We start from the raw sequence: 27,154 nt of genomic DNA, 5'->3' as shown, positions 1-27,154 counted from the left end.
GGTAGAAACCCAGGTTTCTACCAACACTAGCTTGTTCTGTTGAGAGTGCATCCAGAGTGTGTGTTGTGCTTACTCGAATCATATGAATTGTCCCTCTGCTGTTGAAATTTGTTCTATTTAACCTGAATTGCTACATCTGAAATGGGAAAGCAGTCATAAAGTCTAGCCCACAGAACTTGCGAAGATGCAGGAGGCTGAGAATCAAATCTTGGATGTCCCAAAGGTTAGTTACTTCAAATCCTTGGAGTTAAACAGTGGACCGTCTGGATTTCTGGACTGGCTTTCATTAAAAACATGAACAAACAACTAAAAAACCCCACAACACTCCCTCCTTGCTCCACCGCAGTTCCCTACATGCTCCAGCTCTTAATGGCACTGATTTGTTTGATGTATTTTCTATAAGAAAACTGTAATTCTTCTCATTCACTGAATGATTAAATGAGAGCATTTCATTCTCCTTTAATTCCAAACTTAGCACATCCACTGTCTACATAATATTTTTATTTGATTTTTTTTTTTTTTTTTAGGACTTTATTAGCTGTTTTTCAAAGTTCAGGGAAATGGAATCTATACTCAAGGCCAGGTAAAATATGGATATGGAAAAATAGCTCAAAATATTTGAATATGTATTCCTGCAAACTTGTCAGTGTAAGGAATGCATATGCTTTCATCAAAATATGTTCATTTCTATTGTAATTATAATTGCAACAAAGAGTAGGAGTTACATAGATATTATCTGATTTCATATCAGTATGTTTTTGTCTTGCAGCTCAGGACATAGGCCTGATATATAATTTGATCATCAATATAATTTGATGATTTTCACTGTTATGGGTCATTATGATCCACAGTGCTAATAGCAGTTGTGGATATGGGTTAATATTATTTAAATATTGAGGAGTTTCCAAAGTGTCAAACATCAAAGTGTACATTCTCTGCATACATATCTGAGACTAAATTGCTACCTTCCTCTGTGGCCCTAAAGTGATATAAGGGAGGGGCCCAAAGACAGAGAGAACAGGCAATTTTTTGCATCTGCTTCACTGAAAATGTTCCAAAGCTGCTTGCAGGATGTTCCCATGAAGAACACAGTGCTAGAGACAGACTGTGATTTCAGCAACACTTATGGAAGTTTTGTGGATATGGTAGCAGCTTGTGGGTGTAAATGTTTGTCCTTACTTAAACATCAGAACAGGTATCCATTTATTCAGTGCTGTCCTGATGGTCCTTGGCATGCTTCGTAGCTCATACTTTCATCCCACAAACCTGTGGCTGCCAGCATTAATATACCTTGCTGTACAGGACGTCTGGCTATTGGGTTTTATTTGCAGCTTCACAGATGTTTTCTGTTTCCAATGACATCAAATTAGTAAAGGTGAAAGCTACATCACTTTTCATACCCATGAGTTTCATTTTTCACCCATCAGTAGGTTGCCAGCACTAGGTGGTGGGGTAAGATACAATACAGCCTTCAAGATAGAAATTTTCCAATTTTTTTTCCAATTTCCATTTTTCTCCAATGAACACAACAGAGGGTTTTGAGAATATAATCGTGTGTGTGTACTTTTTTTTTTTTTTTTGGTGAAAAGTAAGTGAAATCAAAATTTCTGGTAGCCTAATGTTAAGAGCTTTATGGGAGCTTTAAATTAGCTTCTTCCAATAGCTGTTTTTCTTTTGAAAATGTAACATTCTGAAAAAGTTCTGCCTTTCTGGTTTACTATTGTAACACATTATTGTCTTTGGAGAGACTTGTGGTGCCTTCAGAAAAGGTGGAAGTCATCCCGCATGACCGTCTGGCCCATTTTTCCAGTTAGTAGTGTTACTAAGTAGTAGTAGTAGTTAGTAGTGTTACTCCTTGCAGTGGGACTTAGGGGTAAATTCCTCTCCTTTCAACTGACACAAAAAGCTCCATGGAGTTATATTTTTGCACTACGAGGTATTTGCTACTATGCAGCAATTTCTGTTTGCTTTGTAATAGCAGGTTTTAGTTGTGAGTTCCTAGGATCAGAGCTAAAAATATAACCACTTAATGCATATAACACTATATAACACTAAGACTGTCCCAGTCAGTCAGGGTCCAGCCTGTAGCTACTGTGAACCTACAATCAGTATAATCTATTTCTCTGTTAAAAGTGTAAGTTTATGGCAGGTTAAGATTAGTATTTCTAAACCAAAGTGGGATAATGTGGTGGTCTACAGTACCCGTGATATTATGTATTGAAAATATGCCTATTTACAGATGTGCCCAGTGAAATCGGGAGTCTAAGTTCCAGCAATGCAGAAAACTGAGATTTCTGTATAAAAGGCTTTATCAAAAAGCTTTTTTATTAAAAAGCTTTATTTAAAAAAATATACATATAAAGCTTTTCATTACATCTGTGTGAAAAAGGAACTTGTGCCATTTCTTTTAATGATATTGTTTTCAGTATAATGGTCCACCATTGTCAATACATAACTTCTTTGAAAGTAAATTATCTTGTCAAAACAGTAGTTGAATGGAAACACAAACAAAAACAATTATTTTTTACAGCTGTCAGTGCTGCTTATAGTCACAGAATGGAATGGAAGAAGAATTGGCAGGAGAATTATCAAATAACATGCTTAAAATGAGATCAGCACATTATTTTACCATATGAGCATTCTTGAATTTATATTTCTCAGTGAAAATCTCCTTGTAAGCAACTAAATATGTGTCTTGGATCTTCTTGATTATGTAAGAACAAATTAAAAACAACCTTTTAACAGTCCCATGCAATGTTTTGCTTACTATAAAAAATTAATTGAAGTTAATTGTCTAAGCAGTTGGGATCCTTTTATGGGTGACCACTGGCTTCTGTTCTGCAGAATGTTGTTGAGATCATTTTCTGGTACGAATCATATGTGATTTCTTCTGATTGCAGATTGTTTTAAACTTCACTACAATGGACCTGTACAAGAGCAGTCTCTGTTGGTATGACTATATTGAAGTAAGAGATGGCTACTGGAGAAAATCACCTCTGCTTGGTATGCAATTGTCAAATGTTGCTCTGTCAATAGTTACAAGGCTCAATCAGTTCAGTGGACTTCTAGCTTGCTGTTGTACACACAATACTCTTACTTTTTTTTAGGTGTCTAGAATGTATCTAAACTAAGTTTCCCACCTTCGTTTAGATACAACAACAACAAAAAACTGAAATGGTCTCAAATAAGTTGTTCATTTGACTTCAAACCTGAGCCCTCCCTTTCATTGCAACTAGCTGTTGTTCAGTTTCATGTGGGGAAAGAAACTATAAAACGTGCAACTTTTTGCTTTGCTTATGGGTGTTAAAATATGAAGTTTCCACAGGTGATTTCTGTATATGCAACTTGTACAGGTAATAGTACAGGTGCATGTTTTGTACTAGTCCTTTTGCCTTGGCAATATGACTTAAAATAGCATAGCCTTTATTTTTAAGGCTTTATTTTTAAAGTGTCAAGGAAGGGTAAGTTTTCTGCTATTCTGAACTCAACCTTTCCTTGTTAGTTCCATAGTCTTAAAATAAGTAACACCAGTTGAATAACACCAGGTTAAGTTTGACAACTCGTGGTCTTCTACAGTTTTAACTGGGAATTTCAGACCATTGGAAACAGGAAAGTCTCCAACCTCTTAGGCCAGTTTTGTGGTTGTTTTTAGAAGATAGACTAAAAATAATTAGCATTTTAATGGCCACAATTTAAAAACAATCAAAAAGAGATAAAAGGGAAATAGATACAGGGGACAGCTTTTTAACAGTAATGCCTGTTTTCTTGAAAAGAAAAGAGGAAACAATTAAGACCAAACAGTAAGTACTCTTGTCTTGTTCCCTTCTGTGTCTCCTAAACAAATGAAATTTTCACCTACCTAGGATGAATTTAAAAGGATAACATAGTACAGGGTCATTTGGATGTTAGTTTTTAAATCTCTTTGGTTCTTAGACATGATGAGCAGTATTACTGTGACATGGATTATGTTCATCTATTAAGATTAGTACTCATTTTACCCTTCCAAAATGCCTTGGTTTGTATGCATAGAAACATTCTATATCAATAATTTCTCAACTTAATTCCCCCAAGATGTTGTAGTTTGACTTGTTAGCCTGACAGCAATGAAAAGCTTTATAATAAAATCTTTATGTATTTAGGTCCCAATCTGCAGAAACACGTGCTCCACCATAAGCATGTGAATAGTTCCACTGAGCTGGTTATGCTACTTCTGTCTATAATGTTAAACACATGTGTAAATGTTTGCAGCGTTTGGCTTCAGAGGCGGCAGAAAATGCAGTCACTGGTTGCATGTTTTTAGGCAGGTTTTGTGGTGACAAACTGCCAGAAGTCCTTGCGTCCTCTGACAGCAGGATGTGGATCGAGTTCCGCAGCAGCAGCAACTGGGTTGGAAAAGGTTTTGCAGCAGTTTATGAAGGTTGGTCTCTTGCAGCACTAAAGATTAGTGCTGTTAGTTCTGGATGAAAAATCTTAATCAGATACCAATGGATATATTTCTGACTATATATAGCTGTGTATATATAAGAAAATGAAATTGCTATTTTATGACTAAAAGAGACTAGAAGATGACAGCTTCATAGATACATTTTGAAACTTCGTATGATCAGATTTCAGATGACCTCTTTTCTAGGGACACCACTGATATTACTCATAATGTTTTTGCCTATTCTTTCATTAACTAAAAGTGCATGTTGTGCTCCATGTGTGGAAATAATTCTTTGAATACTTTCTGTTCATTCTTCAGAAAATCTGATAAAGTTTTCCATATGCTCTGGGATTACTTAATAAAGAGATATTCCCCCACACTGAGTATATGAGGAAGTCTACGTTCACCTGTTCAAACTAAAATAGAGCTTGTTTTCTTAAATATTGAACTGGAGGTTTTAATTGCTACTTACAGTTCTTTACATAATTATTAGTAAGAATCCTGGAAAAAAAATGCATTTACTTTTACTGAAAATATTTCTTACTTATATTAGCTATTTTTTCATATTAAGTGTAAGCCTGAAGTGTTAAACTGTAGAACAAAATATATAGATCATTACAAAATATAAGGTTTTCCTCTTATTTTTCTCTTTCTGAAGGTTGGTAAATAATAATGAAGAAATATTTATATTAAATATTTTAAAAAGGTGAACTAAGAACTATTTTGACCATTTAGATATGTTCTGTAAAACATAAATTTAGGTCATCAGTGATTTCAGAGTCTTCTACAACATTATAAAATGCTTAGCACTATTAGAAATGCATTACATTGACTAACAGAAATATGTATAGTGGTCTAAATCAATCATGATTTCAATAATTTGTCCTTGCTAGACTTTCTAAGTATTTTCTAGAATAATCTTCTCATTAATTTTAAAAAGAAGAGGGGCATAAAGATGTCAGTTTGGGCATGGGGGACGGTAAATATCATTATTGTAAATATACTTAGACTTTTATGTTTTTGCCAGCTATCTGTGGAGGTGAAATCCACAAAAATGAAGGCCAGATCCAGTCTCCCAATTATCCTGATGACTACAGACCGATGAAGGAATGCGTGTGGAAAATAACAGTGTCTGAAAATTACAATGTAGGATTAACATTTCAAGCATTTGAGGTAAAGTTTTTGACTAAAATTTTTGACCAAATTCAGAAAAGTGTCTAGTGAATGATTAACAATGACATTTAAGGGAAATCCTCATTAAACCTGTGGAGGAATTTATTAATTCTCTAACAAAAATAATCTACAGAATCCAATTCTTCTCTCCATGAGACCTTGGTTTTTGCAGAAATTTTCAAGAAGATTAAAGGTTTATATATTATCTGTATTATTTGAGTTGGAATGTTTAAAGTTCTGGCAATTGTTGCAGTTTAACAAATACATAATCCAGTTCAGTAAGGCTGCTTTAATATTCTGTTAAATAACCAGGATTTTGTGCCTTAACTGAATCTTATCTTTAAAGAGGAATGTCTATCTGGAAACGAAACCCTGTGGTGTTTTTGAAAAAAAAAAAAAAAAAAAAAAAAAAGCATATATATATATATATATAAATACAGAAAAAAGCATATATATATATATATATATATATACAGAAGTAAAAGGCCTCACTAAACTCAGTTTACAAACATATATTTAGAAGGGGCAGAAAAAAAAATCTGTGGTGAGTCATATCTGTGTGTCATTATCATACATCTTTCTATGTAAACATTGCTAAACAGTGGTAAACTTTTCTATAAGAAAGAAAAAACAATGTTTCATACATTTTATATATACATACATTATAGACTGACTTGAAGTTTGTAGATAAATTTAGTAATATACTTGGAATCTGGTCTAGTGCAGACAAGATGAGCTCTCCCCGCCAAGAGCCATTCAGATGCTATTTAGACTGCTTGGCCTGGCTCAAGGTTACTTAACACAGTATGTTAGTCTCTCTCTTTAAGCAGTAACTTTATATAACTGACTGACTAGATACAGAGATTTTCTAGTCTGCCATAGTTGCTCAGTATTTTTTAGTGTGATCTCAAGAGAAATGGCTCTATGAACCTCCATAGGAGACTTGCCATAGTATTTGACTACCATGGAGATACTCAGAGATGGTCTGTGTGCATGGTACATTATTGCTTGCACTGACCCAGGTTCAGTTTCATCTATACAGAGAAAATGAGAGCACGATTTTAGTAGTGGTTAAGGCTATTGGAAGAAATGTTATCTTCCAGTTCTTTTGCAGGCTGTTTAGTGTAATGGCACGCTCTAGAGGTGAAACGTGGACTGACACCTCCTAAAAACGGCAGTATTGTTGGGTGGTGGTCTCAAGCAAAAAGGGTTTTATATGTGTTTTTAACGGAAAAAAAAGTCTCTAACAGCAGGAACTTGAAAGGCACACACTTTTCAAGGGAGAGTCTGAGCTGTGAATCCAGAGTGGCAAGATGCTATTGAGAATCAAATGAGGTACCCCAGAAAGATACAAGACTTCTCTTACATCTCTTTGCTGCATTTCTTATTGGCTGGTCCACAGAGGTCTCTGCTGAGAATGAGAGCTGTTTTGGAAGTTGCAATGAAGTGCCCTGCCTAGACATTCACCTTTGGGGCTGATTTCCATTTCAGGTCCAAGTGCTCAAACGTAGGTGTTCTGTGTTTTGGTACTAAGTCCCACTCTGGACTCAATCCTTGGTGTGCTGCCCAGTAAAACAAAATGTTGTTTGAAAATCACAGTTCTTCATGCCAGCTTAGATCAAAAAAAGTAAATGTCAGGCCAAAGAGTTATTGCAGTGTGTTTGTGAGAAAATTACTTCTCTGTCCTTTGAAAGGTACAGTTAAGTATGAGGAATTCTCATTATCCATACATAATGCTAGAAAAAATAACGGTATAAATAACCTCCATTCTGAAGTGAAAGCACAGAGGAAGCTGAGAATTCCAAACTGCATCAATGAGTCATCCTGTTTTGCCTGTGGTGGGCAATGCGTTTTCCACTGGGTGTGGGATTACCCTTACATACTTGGCTTCCTGGTGGAGAGCTATATTTTTCCAGTACCTAGATGTTAGCACAGATGCAGAGTCCATTGTAACTCCATTGTTTTTTGCTTCATCATTATAGTTACCATTATTAATACTCTTTATTAATACTCAAAGATACCTATATTATACTATAATACTATAGCTACCTTTATTAATCTTAAAGAACTAATGCTCTTTGAAAACCAGTGGTCCTTGAGTTGTGTGTTTTTTTTTTTTTTTTTTTTTTTTTTTTTTTTTTTTTTGTGGTCCTGTGTTGGCAGGCAGTTTCACCAGCGAGGGCAATCCAGACTTGTAGGTTTGTGCCATATTAATCTCCTGGTGTTAAGGGTTCCATTAGGGATATATCCCCACCTTTTCTGACTAAAGTCTACCACCTGAGTCAGATATGCATACCTGAACTGAAATGTAACTCTATCAACAGATAAATTAACAGTAACAAAAAGCAACTGAAAGATTTCTCCTGAAATGTGATTGCTCTTGGATTAGCTTCTCAAATCTTTGTATTTTGATAAAATCTTTTGCTGTTTTAATTTTTTCTTTTCTGTCCAAGGGACTATAAAAGAAATGTAGTCCAGAATTTTTATGAATTACATTTTAGTCTAAAGTCATAGTTCAAAACTGGAACTAAGTGCAAGAATTTTTCTTTTCTTGTACAAATTAAAGTTGAGAAAGTAGCTGGCTTTCCATTTAACCAGGAGATTTCTTAGTGTTTTCTTGTGCTTATGTACCTGTCTTAGGAATTCTGGTATTTTTTCAACTTAATTTACTCATGCCATTCAAATTCTGGGTTTCTTCCAAACTCTTCAGATCAAATGGTACCTTTCATTCTCCTTAAAGAACTGTATTTTTTTTTTTTCCCTGTAAATTCTGTTTGTTTATGTTTGTTTTTTTTGTTTGTTTGTTTCTGATCTTGCTTTTGCTAACATTTTAGTTTCTTCTCATCCATATGAAATTTCAAACTTGTGAAATGTTACTACTACAGTAAATAAGTTTTTACTATCCTTGTCTTGCAATCTATCCTTGTAATAGGATGAACAAGAAATTACTGCAAGTGTAATAGAACTTTGAGGCAATGTTCCCATGTTCCCAGATGACAGTACCACAATATCCTAAAACCTGAGGTTCACATAAGTAAAGCACATTTTAAAGTTGTTTTTTTTTTTTTTTTTTTTTTGGTTACCAAGGGCCTTAAAACCAGTTATTACTTCTCAGAAACACAATACTTACCTGTTTGTTTATGTATATGTGTAACTATTTTATCTTTTAATATATTAATATTGGTAATAATAATGGCATCACTTGTAATAGTAGTGCACTTAAAATAATGTTATAAAAAAAAAGAAAATAATGTTATGGTAGAGTGGCAACCATTTTGAATTGCTTTATTGGAAATCAATAGCACTTTGTAAGTTGGTTGATTTTTATGGTCTCAGGAAGTTTAGTAACTCACTGTTATACAAAATGGATTTTTAGCAGTTTTCTTCTGCCAAAAATAAGGAGTGAGAACCAACATTTCACCTCAGTGGGAATTTGGTACATGTAACTCAGAGCTGCACATAGCCTTTAAAAAATAATAATTTCCATACTGCCCCATAGAATATGGAAAATATAGAAAACATGGAAACATGGAAAAAAACAGATGTTAATTAAAACTCTTGAGTCATGAAAAGACCACAGATGCATGTGGGGGAAAGTACACAATTCGTCCTGTGATTTTCATGGGCTTTGGGCCAGGTCACTTCTTTCTACATCAGAGTGCAATATGATTTTTCTGAGATAACAAGGCACGTTGGAATATGATGTCATGCATTTATTAAGATTAATGAAAATTTTAAATCAGCGTTACTGTATAGATCACTTACCAGTGCTCAGGTAGACACATGCCTAACCACATTAGTTGCAAACGTGCAGTTGCCACTGAAGTTAGTAAGAGGTAGTTGCACCCCAGACCTTCATGACTTTCCTCTTATTTCCCTAACTCTGGTCCAAAGTAATTCCTGAGCAGACAGTTAAGCAATTACAGTAAACGGCAATATGGATTGTGCCAGAGAAATGAGTGGGAGAAAATTATGTATGTAAATACTCAAAGAATCAGAGTTGGAAAGAAGACAGAGAAATTTTGTGTGTAAGTGCCATATGTTGATAGGATTAAAATGAAATAAAATCAAACAGCCCCTCCCCCTAGATTTCCTTCTTATATAAAGGAAGCAGAATTCCTAATGTGCTAAATGAAAGCTCCTTAGTGTGTGGTGGTTACTGAGATTAGTGGTGATCATAATGTGCAACCAGAGCAGTGTCAGCAGCTGCTTGTACTAACTGTGTAGTTTCCATGCAAGTAAAGTTTTTTGTCAGAAGATGAGATGTGGATTTTTGTGGGTTTGGTATAGTTTTGATTTGATTGACATTTTAACAGAGTATGGATGGGCTGTATTGAATCTGAGTCTTCTCCAATTCCTTCTCCCTGACTGTTGTCCTCCTCCTCCCCAACCTATCCCACAATTCAGACATTTAGTTGAACAATTGTTTTCTTAGAGGATTTAGTTTTGAGTTCTTGGATTTAGATAATTCTTTCATAGCTAAGGTGCTATATTTCTTGAGTAGCATGAAGTAATCCTACAGAAAAATGACCCAGATCAATATTTTTTTAATATATTTTTATTATTCTGTTGAGAATAATGTTCAGTCATAAAGACAGGCATCATAATTATCTAGGCTCCAGATAGAATCCCATTCAGTCTGCCCTGATTTGGTGCAATTCCTGCTTTGACTGACTCTGCAAATACTATTATGTAAAGAGCATACCGCTTACTACCCCAAGTAGAAATGCACACGTGGCCACTCACATGCTAGTCTGTGCTTGGATGTCATCTGGAAGGTTGTTTAAATAAGAGGCACATTTTTAGTTGCCCTAGTTTCAGTATGTTTCTCTGACAATATGACATAGATTCACTCACTGACCCAGAAAGTCGGAAGACACCTGAAATCAGCAGTCATGCAAAGGAAACTAGACATATCATCTGCAGAATAATGATTTTTTTTTTCATATGTTCTATTGTCTGCTTAGTAGCTGATAATTTTAGAAGTGTGTTTGTGTCTAATTTTTTTGGGTTCCAGATGCCCCAAACTCTTCATGCTCTGCATGAAGACTTTTTTTTTTTTTTTTACAGTTACTCTGAAACATCTACGGATACTGGCAAATGCAAAATTTTTCATTGTGTTGAGAATAAAATAAAAAAAATATTGATCTACACCTGAAATAATACAGGTTGATTATGTCTAAGAATCTTACTCATATTGAGCTTTTCAATAGTTCAAAACCAAATAGAATTTCTGACCTGTTTAGTCATTCAACTATTAATTTTTTATATTTGAATATAAGTGTACATGAGAAAAGAGAAATTTACTTGAACTCAGAGCAGGAATTTGACAGAACATAGGGAAGTTTAGAGGCAATCTTCACTTTGCTAGTTACTTTTTCCCATTTAGAATGTTGTATCTTGTGTAAAGATCTCAAGTTAATCTACTTACATATATATGTATATATATATAAAAGTATATATAGAGAGGAAGTATAAATGATCTAGTGATGCTGCTTCTTTTCCTCACCTTCCTTATGCTTGAATGCTAAACAGAACCCCAACTTTAATTTTTTATTTTTTTTATTCTGTTTATTATCTGACTGTTATTTGATATTAATGGTCAAGTTCATATATGTCCTTTAAAATAATTTTTTACAGATTGAAAGACATGACAACTGTGCATATGACTACTTGGAAATTCGAGATGGAATGAATGAAAACAGTCCTTTAATTGGTCACTTTTGTGGCTATGACAAGCCAGAAGACATTAGATCTACCTCTAATACCCTGTGGATGAAGTTTGTTTCTGATGGAACAGTTAACAAAGCAGGATTTGCAGCTAACTTTTTTAAAGGTAAATGTTAAAGCATATTTTGGGACATATGAACTGTTTATCATTTGTTTTTGTGCTAGAAAAAAAATGATAGAATATGAAAATTTTTTAACCTATTTTTACTTAAAATAGTTCTTTATTATCTTCAACATACTTTTTACCTGGGCATATGATTTTGTCAAACAATGTTGGTAAAGGCATTTCAGTCTCCTTGTAAAAGATCTCCAAAGAATGAAGGACCATATTCAGTGCAACTACCTGCTCTCTTCAGGTTAAAAAAATCAGATTGGTTTTGAAGCACCTTTGAAACATATATAGTCTTGTAAAGTATGTTTGTTGGGCTAATTGTGTTATCAAATATAAAGTTCATCTGAGGAATAATTTAACAATGAATCACATAGGTACTTCACAGCTAGTAGAGATAATACAATATTCCTTTCCCTCCCCCACCCCTGATGCATCTTGTTCACTTTAATATCAGTAGAATGAAAACCTGGGATTTGAGGATTCTGTTAATCTGTTTTTGAGTATGAATTCAGGATAATGCACAAATTGATTCTGTGGGAGATAAAGTGCCCTTCAAGTGACCCTGCTGCAGATTTCAATCTTTCTTTCAATACTTTATGCAACCTTTAGATTAACTGCTGCTTAAATTATTGTATGTTGCCCACAAAATGTTTATAAACACAGCTGTCAGTAAGTATTGCTATGAAACAAAATACAAAGCAAAACAAATTTACAAAAAGACACATTTTTATTTTCTCCATTACAGGTCTCCTTAGACTATGAAAATGCTCTAGTCAGCATCCACAATGTTATGTAATACACCTTATAATGACATGCATACAGCTTTCTGGGTTAATATTGATTCAGCAATTACAGCTGAAGAAGGTAATTATTTAACACATTTTTGCATTCTTCCCTGTCTTGGCAGAGGAAGATGAATGTGCCAAACCTGACAATGGTGGCTGTGAGCAGCGTTGTGTAAATACTCTGGGCAGTTACCAGTGCGCCTGTGATCCTGGCTATGAACTTGGTCCTGACAAAAAGAGCTGTGAAGGTACAGTGTATTGCTATGTTATCAGGTCTCAACAGTTCCAGGCTATGGTGACTCAGATGAAACACCGCACCTTTTGTGCACTCTGCCCCTAGTAATGTGAGGTCTGTGGAGCAAGATTGGAAAAATGGGACTACGTTGGAAGCAGTGATACTGGGGCAATGTCTGTCCACAGCTGTCATCTCCATCTGAAGTCTGCTACCAATTTAACTTTCCAGGTTTTGCTGGTTGTTGACTGGAAATGATGTGAAGCAGAACTTTGTACTTTCTCAAACCACATGTTATATTACTCATCCTCATGAAAATAAAGTCTCCCTCTGTATGCAAGGAGAGATTTATCAGCAGAGCTGTGTGCTTCTGCTTCAGTGTCAGGAACTTTAACATTCTCACTGTCTACCTTTGCTTGTGGTAGATCTTTTATTCTAGCAGGATTCTTTATTCCAATTTGAAACTAGAGAACTCTTCCCTGCTCCCAGTCAGACCATTTTTTTTTTTTTTTTTTTAATGCTGGAAACAAATTCTGCATTTTAGGGGTGAGGGAAGCTTGCTCAAATAATCATCTGTAGACGTAAAAATCTGATAAATGGAAGTCTATATAAACATAGGATTGGGCTGAGATAAGCTTTTGCATTCTATACGTATTTCATATCAAAGGAAAGAAGCAAAAGCACTTGAATATTGCATAGCAATTATTGTTTGATAAACACCAACAAATTCAGTGATAGCACAAATGATTCTTATCTCAGTTCATCTGTTTGCGTTTCAGTGGTGAATGGAGTTTGAAAATCGAAGCAGTCTTTGTTATGGTTTTCTTCAGATATGACTCACTGGTCTCTCTTTTTTTTTTTTTTTTTTTTTTTTTTTTTCCAATTCCCTGGCTTTCACTCATGATTTGTCACAATTTGGGGGTAGTTTTGTCTTGTTTCTTTGCACTTTTTGTTCTTTTGGTTCTGTGGTTTTTGTTTGTTTGTTTGTTTTTTGTGTTTGAGGTAAAGAGAGTCCTTGACTGCAGACATGATACACTGCAGCTCTCATTAAGCTTGTTTTTTTTTTTTTTTTTATTATTTTTTTATCCTCAAATTCAACATTTATAATGAGCACATTAGAAAAACAAGATATTTCAGAATGTCTAATGTATTAAGATGTCTGCATACATATTAGGCAATGTGCGGAAAATAATGTTAATCTATTGGGGGCTGTGAAGACAGAGATAGAACCTCTGATCATCAATCCAGATTTATGTAAGGAATTTGGCTTTGGCTGTCTGATGATCAGAGTCCAAACATTAGGGAAGATTCCCAGTCTTTTAGAAAACTCTTCCTTCCTCCTCCCATAAAGAGAGAATGAATACCTTCTCAGCATGCAAACAGGAAAGCAATTCTGGTAAAAGCAGAAGTCATCCTAAATAGTGCAGTGCAGTATGGAGCAAAAGCCCTGAGCTTTCCCTAGAAGTCTATATATGTGTATGTTCCACATGATGTATTACTCACTGTATATAGACACTCACTAGAAGGTTGAATTAAAATCACTACATTGGTGCAGTAAGCATTACATCCTAGTTACAGTTTGGCCATTTGAGGGATTCCTTCAGCTCAGAAACTCTGCCCAGTGCTTTGCTTCAGTGTTGACATACACAGAATATTGCTTCATGCTGGTCTAATCCAAATCTCCGCTGCTGGAAGCATATTTGAGGGTTTTAAGAGTTTTCCAGTACTTCCATGTTTCCCAACATTGTCTCAAGGAACAATGGAGTGATGCTGAACACTGGGAAAGTGAAAACCGTCCGTTAGATGTACCCTTGCTCAAGTCTGGATCATTTTGGGGTACAATTTTTGGGATTTTTTTTTTTCTCAGATGGAAAATATTAATGTATTTATCCTGTGCTATCTGAAACTGCATTCATACACACAATACAGTATTGTCCTGTTGTATGGGGATGACTTATTTCCCAATATATGCCACATAAGTATTTTCTCTGTTATTTCAACATCCGTACTTCAGCAATAGTAATTGTATCTGAACACCATGTGACTGCTGTCCCAAAGAAGTGACCTTACCTATTAGGTTATTGGGAGCATGTATATGAGCAGAGACAGGTAAGGCAGATTCTGGATCAATAATCAAAAAAAGAAGCTGAGGCAATGTGAAGTGCATCTTAAGTAGTCTGTCTGTCAGAGAAGGGATGATCAAGGTCCTGGGGAGGGTGGTTAGGTCAGAGGACTTGCATGGGAAAGGCTCTGAGAAAATAACCAGAGTCTCTGGAGGGAATGGAAAAGAATGAATATGATAACACCATGTGTAGTCCTGAAACTTATCTCTGTCTACAAACCTGCAAGCTGTTTGAGATAGGGGCTGTCTCTTTCTCTTTGTTTGCACCAAGCATGATAAAACAAGATTCTGATTAGTATGTCTGGGCATTACAGTGGTGTAAGTATTGAGAGGACTGAATCTGCTCAATGTGCTTCTGTATATATTAAAAAACACAGTTTCAGTCCAGAAATGATGCTCTCCCTTTTTATTTTACAGCTGCTTGTGGAGGACTTCTGACAAAGCTAAATGGGACTATAACCACACCAGGGTGGCCCAAAGAATATCCTCCAAACAAAAACTGTGTGTGGCAGGTGGTTGCCCCGACGCAGTACCGAATTTCAATGAAATTTGAGTTTTTTGAGTTAGAAGGGAACGAAGTGAGTAACTGTGAACAAAGAGCTGCACAATCTGTTGCACACTAGACAGTTTCATGAGTGTTCAAAAATAGATATTGTCTTATAAAACCTTTGCTTAACTGTTCTTACGCTGACAGTAACCATATATATTCTTGTTTTCGTTCTGGGACTGTTTCTGGGTTCTTTCAAAACAAACATGGAGAGAATAGCTCTCTTTTTACATATCATCTGAATGTATATGTTGTACAAGAAATTTAAAAGAAATGTTCTCTGCTGAGTCTCAGCTGACTTCTTTTTATCAACAAAGTAAAACAGAACAAATGGCTCAGGCGTATTGGAAAGAATTCAAGACAAGAAAATCTGGAGAAACCAAATCATCTTTACAGACTGACTACAAAGCATACACATAAGGTTTGGTTAGTGATGGAGCCAGGGAACATTTAAATCACTTAGGAGCATTTCAAGGGTGAATATTTTAAAAGGATCAGTACCAGAAATAAGGCATAATAGAGTAACAGTGCTGTTTGAAAAATGACATTTTTCTCCAAGTGAGTCTGGATTGGGTCTTAGTAGATGTACTTTGAAAACATTACGTAGCACAGAACACCAAACAACCGTGATGCGTCTGCCAAAGGCTCTGTTAGGAGCAGGTTATGCCCCAGCTTCCAACACTGAGCTCGACTCTCTTTCCAAGCATCTTGTCAGTGGAGCCCAGGAGCATGCAATGCCTGCTGGAGGTGACCTCCACTGAACAGCACAGCCCAGGGAATACTTGCATCATGTCCTGTCCCAGGGGGTTTTGTTGTCCCCAAGTGGGTCAGAGGGGCAGGGCAGAACCCATCTTGTGGGAAGGTCTTCTCCCTCTAGCTCTAACACAGTGTGTGTGTGGGGGGGAGGGGGTGGTGGTGGTGGTGGTGGTGGAGCTTGCAGGTCTTAATGGATGCCTATAGGTAAACCACAAGTTTCAACATCAGCTTTTTAGCCTCTGTTCTACTTCATAGGCATGACTGTCATACCATTAAGTTCCTTTACTACACTCATAAAACATGTTTTCTGCACTTGGTACGTAAGACAGATATGCAAGTAAGGTACCTGAGGTATAAGGAAGTTATATCCGTTTTCTAAGGTCATGCAAGACATGCAACTTTTGCAGATTTGAAAAATATATACATAGATATTTTCCAATGTCTAGAGATTTGTTTTGACCCTCTCCAATGCTACAAAGCCTGTTTAGACTTTATAAGATTAAATACTAGTACTAAGAAAAGTACCTGTGGAAATCAGAAGAAACATATAACATCTGGGACATTCTAATGTATTTTCTGAGTGCAGACGTAATGTCTGTCTGTATACATTTAGCAAATGCTCTAATATTGTTGTTTTAGGAGCTCCATGTAGTGCCAAGTTTAAAATCTTTTCTAATACTGAAACTTTAATATTTCACATTTACATTACACAATTTTAGTTTTTCAATTAACTTTTAATTTTATTTGTATTTTGTAGTGTTGTAAGAAAGAAGTTAGACCTCTCTCAAATTGTTTAATTTTTAATCTAAACGTATAACAGTATCAAAACTCATCACTGATGTACTGTTGAAATTGTTGGGATTTATTAACATTGAGTTATATTTGAAAATTGCAGGCATTAAAAATGAATTTGTCTTACAATTCATATAAATCAGCATGTGACAGTAACTCAAGTTTTGTGTAACTTTCATCTTCATATTGTATAAATGTGGTTTCAACTGAATTAGTCACTTTCCAACTCTGAAACATATGAAACTAATTCCAGTAACAATAAAAATTGAGTTGTCATCTAGAATGTAGTATATTAAAAAACAAACAAACAAACACAAAAAACAAAACAAAACAAACAAACAAACAAACACAAAAACAAAACAAACAAACAAAAAAACACTGACAACTATTTAATATTTAATAGACAGAAATCACAGCAAAGGCCAAAATACTATTTTCTCTTCCAGCTCCCCTGACATTTCATTTACGACTATAAATTGCAATTTATGAAATACAACTTGGATTTAATGGACAATCTAAGCTCTGTATGAATCCTCCTGGCCACTGTTTTCTCTTAAGCTATTAATTACAGACAACTGGGACATTTTTGATTAAATGATTGATAGCTGAGCCTAAGAAGCTTAGAAGTTTTTGGGTGGAAGGCTTTATGTTGGCCAAGGGATTATGCATTGAAAGTATTATCATGAGGTGTAGGCCTTGCATAAGGCTTTTTGTGTTATTTTACTTTATTTTTAACCATTTAGTGAAAATCACATGTGTTAGCTCTCCAAATTATACCAATGCTACTGGTAAAGAAGAATTCACATTGCTAACAGTGCAGATTTGTATATTCATAAGTAGATGTTTATCATAAATAAATTATAGCAAAAACCTGTCTTGTAAGATTCTAAGCGAGCACTTTTTTTTTGTTTTTTTTTTTTTTTTTTTTAATTTCTGGGGTGCAAGTGGTAGAACTTTTGTTGGTTTTAGGTATGTGATTTACAGCACAAAGGCAGCTATAAATTGTAGGGTGAATATTTCTAGATTTTAGTCTCGTATTGAAATTCTTTTTAGATTTAATGGACATGTTAAGAATTTAAAAATTGAAATGCTATGTAGATTGGGGATAAAATATAATTTTTTATATGATGAATATAATCACCAACTCTTACTAACCTTAAAATATTCTTACATAAAATCAGTGAACATCTGTAAGCATTTACAAATGTTTGCAGAGTCAGGAAAAAACAGAACAAAATATTAATATATTGCTAAGAGGCATATTACATTTGAAGTTCTTGCACTTGTAAATAATTTCATACTTTTCTTTTGTTTAGCTTAAACAACAAAACAAAACTCTCTGTTCCCAGGTTTGCAAATACGATTATGTGGAGATTCGTAGTGGCCTTTCTTCTGATTCTAAACTACATGGCAAATTCTGTGGTACGGAAGTGCCTGAAGTTATCACCTCACAGTACAACAACATGAGAATTGAGTTCAGATCTGACAATACCGTGTCAAAAAAAGGCTTCAAGGCACACTTCTTTTCAGGTATAGAAAATCACTCTTGTGTACCTATGAGTGCCTCTGTTCACATGGCCTGGGTGAACACAGTGTTTTGATATGAAAATAAGCATCATTTCCCTTACAATTATCCTTGTAGATTTAACTTGGTTTCATTTATAGAAGTATGAACCATTCTTCTTAAAATACTGTTCTGAATTGCAATATCTGTATATAGTAGAAAATACGTGGAATTTATATATATATATATATATATATATATATATATATTTATTTATTTATTTATTTATTTATTTAAATAAGAGCAGAAGTCAGTTTTGTGGGATAAGGCCAAAAAGAGGAAACTTAATAAGTTCTCCTAAGTTTCTTTTAGATCCCAGGTTCTGCTGCTATTTTTTCAAATCCCAGATGTAACATGATATTAATTACATGCTATGTATGCTTGCGTTTTTTTATTCAGCTCTCTGAATATATTGTATTAATTATGAAATTACCACTTTGTGGTATAGCATTTGCTTAACATTACAGTTTCTTTCTTGCCAGATTTTGCACTTATTAATGTTATGCAAAAGAATAGAGTTAAGGACCTTGCCTTTGTAAAAAATTGTCTGTATTTAGCGGGGTGTAATTTCATTGGCTAGATCAGAGCTATGACAATTTATATCATTTGAGGACACAAATTGTTGAATAAGTTTAGACATGAGTGAAACTCAAGATGTGAAGAGAGATTTGCACAACAGCGGTCTTTGCAATTACCCACTGAGACTATGATAGTCTGATAATAATATTATCAGATAATAATCTGGCTGTGGCAGAATAACAACTGGTGTTAGAGGTGTCATTTTGCTTAGTGCTTTTCTTGTGCACACACATGCGTAGGTATGTAAAAAACAACAACAAAAAAATAATCACAAAACAACAACTAAACAGTTTCCGCTCCTAAAACTCTGGAAACCATCCAGAAGCATTTGGGTTTTGAATTTTGCCCCAGGTTTTTCCATAGCAGTTAAAAATTTGAATCTGGAGTATCCTGATTGTTTTTAGCATGTAGCAAAACTAATGTGTCTAACTAGTCTAGTGTATTACCAAGCATCATTATTAGGGTTTGTTCTCTAAAACTCTTTAGCAAAGCTGAAATGAAAATGGTATTTCAGTGATTAGCTTTAATAACATTGACTATGTCAAAGAAATATGAATTAATATATTGTGTGATAGACGATGTATAAAGGATAGACAGTGAGGTAAATAACTATCAAAACAAACAGATTAGAGATTCACAACTTCCAATATTTTCCCATTATAACTTCTTTGATGTTTTTCTTAAGGAATGATGGAAAAACAAACAAAAAAAAAACAAAAAAAAAAGAATTTATGACGCAATTACCTTTCCCCTACTTTTTTGTCTTCTAAAGTATATAATCTCTAACAATCATGTTTCTCTGGTCATAGTTATTCAAATCTGTCTTTACATATAGTAGTAACTTACAATTTTAAAATAATACTTTACATTAGTAAATGACTTTTCAAGGTTTACTCAGTATGTGTAGTTAATATGCACACGGCAGAGCTTCCTCCTAAAAACACACAACTAGTCATTTCATGTAAGCCTAGGAGTGTCAGCAGGAATTGTCACATATTACGACTTTTTACAAGACTATATATTGACATGTTCCACTTCTAAAAATAGGCAGTAAATGTTGGTTATGTACTTTCAGTATCTGTAAAGCTATGGCAGATAAGATTGGCAATAATTGTTCTGTAATTTGTAAGAATTGTAGTTCAGAAATTATGGCTTGTGGACTTGTTGAACACATTTAAGTTCAGTTAAATTTTGGTTCTACTTAAAGTGATATTTTCCTTTTCACCGATTTATATTATATATATAAATAAAAAAATATATAGTGATTGTTTAAATAATCTATTAATATTATGAATGTGGCTTAGGAAGAGCTCAGGTAAATGCTATATGTTTAGGAAAGGCTGGGCTGTAGTTCATGCAATTCAAAGCATCAGGTCATAATCCTTCGGTACCATTATTTCATTTATCTCTTACACTTCTGAATGAATTATTATTATTATGTGTAAAAAGATTTTTCCTGGTAAATTAAAAAATCTAAGTTATAAATGACTCCATTGATCAACAGAATAAATTCATTAGCTGAGACTGTCTGAATAAAGGTAGTTTTTAATAAATCAAAATGTGTTATATGTCCTGAGTATAGAACATATCTAATCCTCTTCAAAGAAACATAGTTTTATATAAGTAGTTTTTGAGTTTGTAATTATATACGTCTACTGAATGGTTCATAATGATTTTCTGCTATAATGTCTCTTATAAAAATATATATAAAATATAAATATATATAAAAATATATAAAAAGATATAAAAATCTCTCTTATTGCATGAGTTCAGACATTTTTTATATTTTTCTGTTTTCTGGTTGTTATTGTTTCTAGAAGATTCTATTATTCTATATTACTTGGCTTACCAAATTTGACAATATTTCCTGATCAAAACGGAACCTTTGTAATGCCTGAGACAAATCAAACTTTGAACTCAAACATGAGGCTTACATCTCAGAATAACTAATTGGACACAACTTTCATGACTGTCAGAAAGTGTTATAATTTTCTTATTCCTTAATTCCTTAATATCAACATAATGTGCAATTAAGCATGGACTTGAGACTTCACATCATGTGTTTTGACTTTTGTGGGTTGATAGATGATCTCTGCTCAGCTGAGGATGCTTTTTATTTGTTGCCTCTTTATAAACTTGTCTTCAGAACACAATTTTGGAATTATATCTGCCAAGAAACAGTTAATATTAGTTCTTGGTGTACAGGATACTTGCTGGAAGGCATTTAACAATTTTATCCATTAAATCACAATAGAAGGATATGTAAGTATTTAGTTATAAAGAAGCGTTGGGGAAAAAAAAAATCAATAATGAGTAGAGCAGTGCATTTTGCAGTCTATTCACCAGTAAAAGGCACCTGCAAAAATCAGCAGGAGGGAGGTAGGTAAGTCAAATAAATATGAAAATTAAGGACTGTACTGTGTTCCTGAAGTAGAGACAAGGAACTTTTGGAACTTTTTTTTTTTTTTTTTTTTTTTTTTTTCAAATCTTTTAGTGGAGAATCCTGCATCCCTGGCTACAATTGAGAAAGTATGGCCCAGCTCCAGCTCAGATGACAGAAAGCAGTTTTTGGGTGATTGAAAACCAATGCGATAAACTGTGAAAGCAAACATTGACACAGGGCAACACATGACCTGCACTAGGAAGCTATTTATGTTGATATAGGAAGACATGTAATCATGTTTTTGGCTGTTAAATTGTGTTAACAGCCAGTCAGGTGCTATTGGAAAGTGAGAAAAACTTTTTTTTAACATTCAGTGAAATTTACATTTGATGGGACAGTTCTGAAGAAAGCTCAGTTGAGAGCCATTATCTGTCTGACTGCCAGGAAGAATGTTACATGGTTATAATCCAGTTTCTTCGGTGTAGAGGAGAAACTAGGGAGTCATGCAATATTAATTTTTTAATGCTTTTGCTAAAAAATTTTGGAATTGGATATTAGGCTTCTAACTAAGAGCTTCCAGAAGTGAGGTGTGGTGTGGTGTCCCCCTTCCTCCCCACTTTTTTTTCTGTCCTTCTCTCTCTCTCTCTCTGCTGCTGTTGTTGGAAGTCAGTGATTAATTCCTATCTATTTGACCCATAAGAATAGGGGAGTGTACAATAACTTCATAAATTTACTACAGGAAGGAAAAAAAAGATATTAAAAAAACATTGTTCTGTGATGTTTCTGAGAAGCTAGCTTAATCATTTCTTTAAATCACTCTTTCTTTTTTGGTATATTTAATACCCTCTTATAATGTCATTGACTGCCTCCATTTATCATGAATTTTAGTTGTGTTTTAAATATGTGATTCTTTGCATGATCATTCCGAACAGGTGTGGTATTTGAAATGATATAAGAATGAAGTTTAGGGTATTTTTTCTTGGTTATCAATTCATTAAGAAGTTAAAAGAGAAACCTAGGATCTTTTTAGTCTTGAGAAGATTTGTTTTGGAGCACAAACTCATCTCTGGTGCCATCCTGGTACATTTTTTTCCACAGACAAGAAAGCTGCCTGCAAAGAGAAAATTTTTGTTTTTGAATCTTGCAAGGACTTGGTACAGGTCCCTTCAGGCCGAGTACGTATTATTCACAGACTGGTGGCCTCTGAGGGTCTCAGAGGTACGACCATTTGTCCTCTGAATGATTTAAATCTAACATTTTGTTGAGAATGGATCTTTCCATGTTCTGAGTACTGAAATGAAAAAAGAAAGAAAGTATCCATTCAAAACTGGGAGACTCATTTCCATCTGTCAGCATAACAAATGGCTTTGGTTTTACATGGCAAAACATTTGTTGCTATAACTAATACAGACTAATTGTTTTTTTGTGAATCTTTAAAACTGGGCAATCAATTTGACAGAAAGTCTGTTCCAAATTATGAAGTGTAAGGAAGGCTTGTTCAACAGTTGCATCCTTGATTAACCATCTACAAATAATTATTGTATTTCAGATATGTTTCAAAGCTTCTCTAGTCTACCTTCTGTCCATTGTTTTATAGTGATTTCATCTCTGAAGAAGTCCAACATAGGACTTAAGAGATTAAGAGATTATTTTACAGTATGCATACTTACTTAACGTTAAAATACTTTTCCCTATTTCGTGCTTTGGTGGAAGGTGAAAATTGAGAGTGTGTTTATTCAGAATTTGCATACATACTCCCTACTTGAAAGTTGAACTTGAATGCATTTTGAGCTTGCCTTCCATTTATTATGTTATTTTGGTAGAAGACTAAACTTATGCTTAGGGGGGGAAATACTGAAGCATTTTCTTACTATTACATCTAATTTTTCATTTGCTGTTTACTATTCTTCATTTGTAACATGGAATTAATTTATGATAGTGCTTGCTTTTGCAAAGATGAAAGATTAAATATTTTGTTTGAAATTGAATGAATTTACTACCTCAGTTTGAAACCTGCATTGCAAGATGCATAAACAGTGTACTTTTGTGCTTTTATGCTTCTTTCATCATCAAAATGACAACTAATATAAGCCTTTGGATATTTGATTCTGGGAGCTATGTATATTTTTCTGCTGTTACTTAACCTTCAAATCTGTTCACATTTTCAGAAAGCTTCCAAGACTTTTTGGTGCAAACAGATTTGAGATTTACAGGATTAAAATGCAGTAGAAACTTGGGTTTGACTTGCAGGATTGTTCTACATTATCATCATCTATTACAAGGAGAAACTGATTTTTCCTGAAACACCTGCAAGTCAATGAGTCAACAATGTATGTGTTGCATACATTTCAGCGGATAAAGCTGATGTGTATGCAATTATAATGCTGACTTTCTTTGTTGTGTTACTGAATATAAGCAACTATAAAGGGAGGGAGTAAAATACATTAGTAAGACAACAAAAAGAGACTTAAAGTATCTGTAGTGGTTTGTAATCTATAGAAATTCTTACTGTGCCTGCTGAAGTCTGAACATCGCATGTTACCTTGTTCAAAGATAACACTCACTGCTGCTTTCCAAGGCACATGAGGCTGAAGGGGCTGCATGCTCTACATTCCAGCTCTGCAACTGGTGGACCTCTGGGATGACCATAGTTCCTTTGCTCTTTTTCCTCTTCTCTTTTGCATGTAGAAATGGTGGAGTTTGTATGATAGTGTGTATACTTGGGTGTGTTTATGTGTATATATGTATATACACAAATGTAATAATATATGTATATATTTTTATACATCAGGTTTTGTGTGTGTATGTATATATACGTATACAAATATATATAACCACACACACACACATGTTGGTGTATGTATATGTATGTATGTGTATATGGACATCTCAGTAGCAGTATGCCTCTCTTAATGGACTGGCCTTGCCTAAAATGACAACAGCTGACATAGAAGGGTGACAGCTGAGGCCTCTCCCTTGACTGACAGCCTGTTAATCTAGTTTGGCTTTTTTCCATGCAATGAATTTGTAGCTGTTTAATGCAGGTCATATTTCCTCCCCTACTCTCTGTTTTTACTTCTAACACACTAAAAGCTCTTTTAGGGGATTATATGTTAATAAACATAACTGCATGCTATATTGTAGATCTCCTTGAAATAATTAATACCAGTTTCTTTTGTATGTTTTTCAATGAAATGTTTTCCTTTTCAAGATGTTCTCTAATGTCCAGATTTATTAAAAGTAAAGCACACTGCCAGTCTGCTGGAAAGAAAAATCATCTTATTCAGAAAGTTTATGTTTAGTCATTCTTATATCTTTAATGTGCAGAACTTGCAACCTTGCTTGGCCTCTGTGTGCCTTTCATGATACTGCAGTTAAGTTGTGGAATTTGCATAAAGCTAGAATACTTTGTGTTGTCCATAAATTACACTCCCATTGTTCACCAAAATAAATATCAGATGATATATTTGTGAAATCTTTACCAGCAAGACCACTTGAAAGAGTAAATGATGGTAACTGTCTTACCTCCTTTGATTTAGCTTGTTTGTTTTACTACTGTTCCCCTCCCCTGAGAGCTATCCCACACTTCTTAGAAAGATGAGATAGGATATTTGTGCCATGGTGCAGGCCGAGCAATGAGTGTATAGAAATTAGGTACCAAAAAAATGAGAAGGACTATGCCTTAATTTATCCTTTTCTGGTCTCAACCACTGTGCTAAACCTTTTTGTCTTTGGTAAAAAGCACTACTGGTGTATGTAATGCTCACCTATCCTTGCTGTGTATTTCTTAGACAAGGATGAGTGTTCAAAGGACAATGGTGGCTGCCAGCATGAGTGCATCAACACAGTAGGAAGCTATGTTTGCCAGTGCCGAAATGGATTTGTGCTACATGAAAACAAGCATGACTGCAAGGAGGGTAAGTAGTATGGTATTTGGACAGTAGATGATACAACTCTTTCAGAAAGATCTTTGCAGATATTTCTTTTCCAAAGAAAAGAAAGGAAAGAATGGGATCATGCAGTCATAGGCATTTGGACTTAATTGCTCCCTTGCCCCTCTTCCCTCATTCTCTCCATCTATAGCTCTTGTGTGTGGCTGAGTTTGAGGTTCCATGGAAACATGGTTTAAAAAACTTGGAGGTAATGGCCACTCAGCTTAAACGAGGAGTGCTACTTTTAGTAGTGCTGTGAAGTGTAGAGTATTTAGAGCTGTGACAGGATATTTGTCTAATGAAGTACATAACAGAGGGGCAAGAGTTTTTGGAGAGAAGCCTGGCAAAGTTATGATTTGCTCCCAATAGAGACTGAACCCCAAGGTACTGGTGAAACAGTAGCTATCTTCAAGAAATTCCTTTCAGGGTTTATTTTAGGGGACACATTCAGACGATCCAAATTTCAGTCAAGTTATACATCTTTCTTCCCATTTACTGTCTAAAGGTGTAGCAACCTCAGGAAACAGTAGGCCTGGGGACATAAGTAAAATTTAGATTATCTGCAAATGAACTGTACATGTGCAATATCATAGGAGCTACTGTAATTTCTCAAGGCTGTATTCTAGCATGGATCTAATTTGCTACTAAACGTGTCCCTTGTGAATAGCTTGCATTATGCCTGGTGTTGGGATGATACTTGCCTCCTCTAAAATATTCTTGCCAAATAGTTTTCTGATGTTTATAAAGCAAATTAAGGTTGTTAAAAAATGAAAGACGAAAGGAGATGAAGCAGGGTTTTTTTGCTTGCCTTCTCTAAGTTTTAGATTTTTCATTTATTGAGAGAGGCACTTCTGGAAACAGTTATGATTTGAATGACTAAGCTGTTCTTGGTACATACTTACAATTCAGTCTTTGCTGTTTTCTGGTTGTATATATTTCCCTAGAAACTGTGGTTTAGAAATCAAAATGATTGCTGTGCAGCAGCAGCATGAAAATTAGTGAGAAAAGAGAAAAATAAATTGTTCAAGAAATACCATTTGAAGTTGGATTGGCAAGATTTCTCATGTGGATTCTCGTACTTATTTGCAAGCAGAATGGGGGGGGGGGGGGGGTTAGCAGAATATTTAATTCTTTTTCAATACTTTGTTTATGTTTATTTATTTACTTATTTTTAAAAGTAATCCATTGTAAACAACAATATGTTTCACGAATCAAAGCATGCTGGGTTAATTGCCATAAAGTGTTCATCAAAGGGGAGAAAAATAATCCTGCATACCAAGAAGGTGCTTAGCTGCCTTCCTACTAATCCATTCCATTCAGTGGGTCCGCTAGCAAGCAAGAGTACTTCTCTGGCTACCTCTGAATATAGACCCCCCAGACTAACTGATGCTATTACTGTTGGCATAGCTGAGTGTGAACAGAAGATCCACAGCCCCAATGGCATCATCACGAGTCCCAACTGGCCCGACAAATATCCCAGCAGAAAAGAGTGTACCTGGGAAATCAGTGCCACCCCTGGGCAGAGGGTCAAATTGGTGAGTTTCTACCTACCCTTCTTTTTGCTCCTTTCTTCCACCAAACCTGCTTCTTAAATGACTGCACTCAATGATTTGAAACTGCTACTCATCTTTACTATCCAATTTGCAGCCAAAGGTAAGCTGTTTTAAAGAAACCCTGCTGATTCCTGTCCATTCCTGGCAAACTGGGGCTGCTCAGTGTCACAGAGCTGTGAGTTAAACTTTGTGATCACTGCACTCTGCAAAGCAAAGGGCAGGAGGAATCCTTTTCTCCTATGAGAATTTAGTATATCAATGTTGCAATTCATAAAATTTGCACAAAGTTTTGAAGAATATGGTAGAGTACATTTACACAAACTCTAATATATACAATATTGGAAGCAATATTAGAAGTTATGAACAGTCCCCTTCACACACCTTTTGCATTTCTATTCTTCACTTTTTGAAGAGGAAAAGAAGACCCAAAACCCAAGAATCTGAATTGAAATGAATTCTCATTTAAAG

General features: G+C 34.8%; 1 protein-coding gene across 3 annotated transcripts in view; it reads left to right on the top strand.

Annotated features, from left to right (window-relative positions):
- TLL1 (tolloid like 1) overlaps positions 1 to 27,154 on the top strand; it is a 127,634-nt gene that overhangs the window by 88,305 nt on the left and 12,175 nt on the right. For all 3 annotated transcript variants that reach the window (XM_013108632.5, XM_072037335.1, XM_072037334.1), the window contains exons 10-18: positions 2,901 to 3,003; positions 4,301 to 4,417; positions 5,454 to 5,599; positions 11,240 to 11,435; positions 12,349 to 12,474; positions 14,998 to 15,158; positions 18,025 to 18,205; positions 24,993 to 25,118; positions 26,541 to 26,668. In XM_013108632.5, the coding sequence (XP_012964086.3) occupies positions 2,901 to 3,003; positions 4,301 to 4,417; positions 5,454 to 5,599; positions 11,240 to 11,435; positions 12,349 to 12,474; positions 14,998 to 15,158; positions 18,025 to 18,205; positions 24,993 to 25,118; positions 26,541 to 26,668 (1,284 nt within the window). The remainder of the gene's footprint in view (positions 1 to 2,900; positions 3,004 to 4,300; positions 4,418 to 5,453; positions 5,600 to 11,239; positions 11,436 to 12,348; positions 12,475 to 14,997; positions 15,159 to 18,024; positions 18,206 to 24,992; positions 25,119 to 26,540; positions 26,669 to 27,154) is intronic.

Source organism: Anas platyrhynchos, chromosome 4 (assembly GCF_047663525.1).
Source record: "Anas platyrhynchos isolate ZD024472 breed Pekin duck chromosome 4, IASCAAS_PekinDuck_T2T, whole genome shotgun sequence".
NCBI classification, from domain to species: Eukaryota; Metazoa; Chordata; class Aves; order Anseriformes; family Anatidae; genus Anas; species Anas platyrhynchos.
Note: the sequence above shows the minus strand (reverse complement) of the source record. Positions and strands in the feature narration are given on the sequence as shown.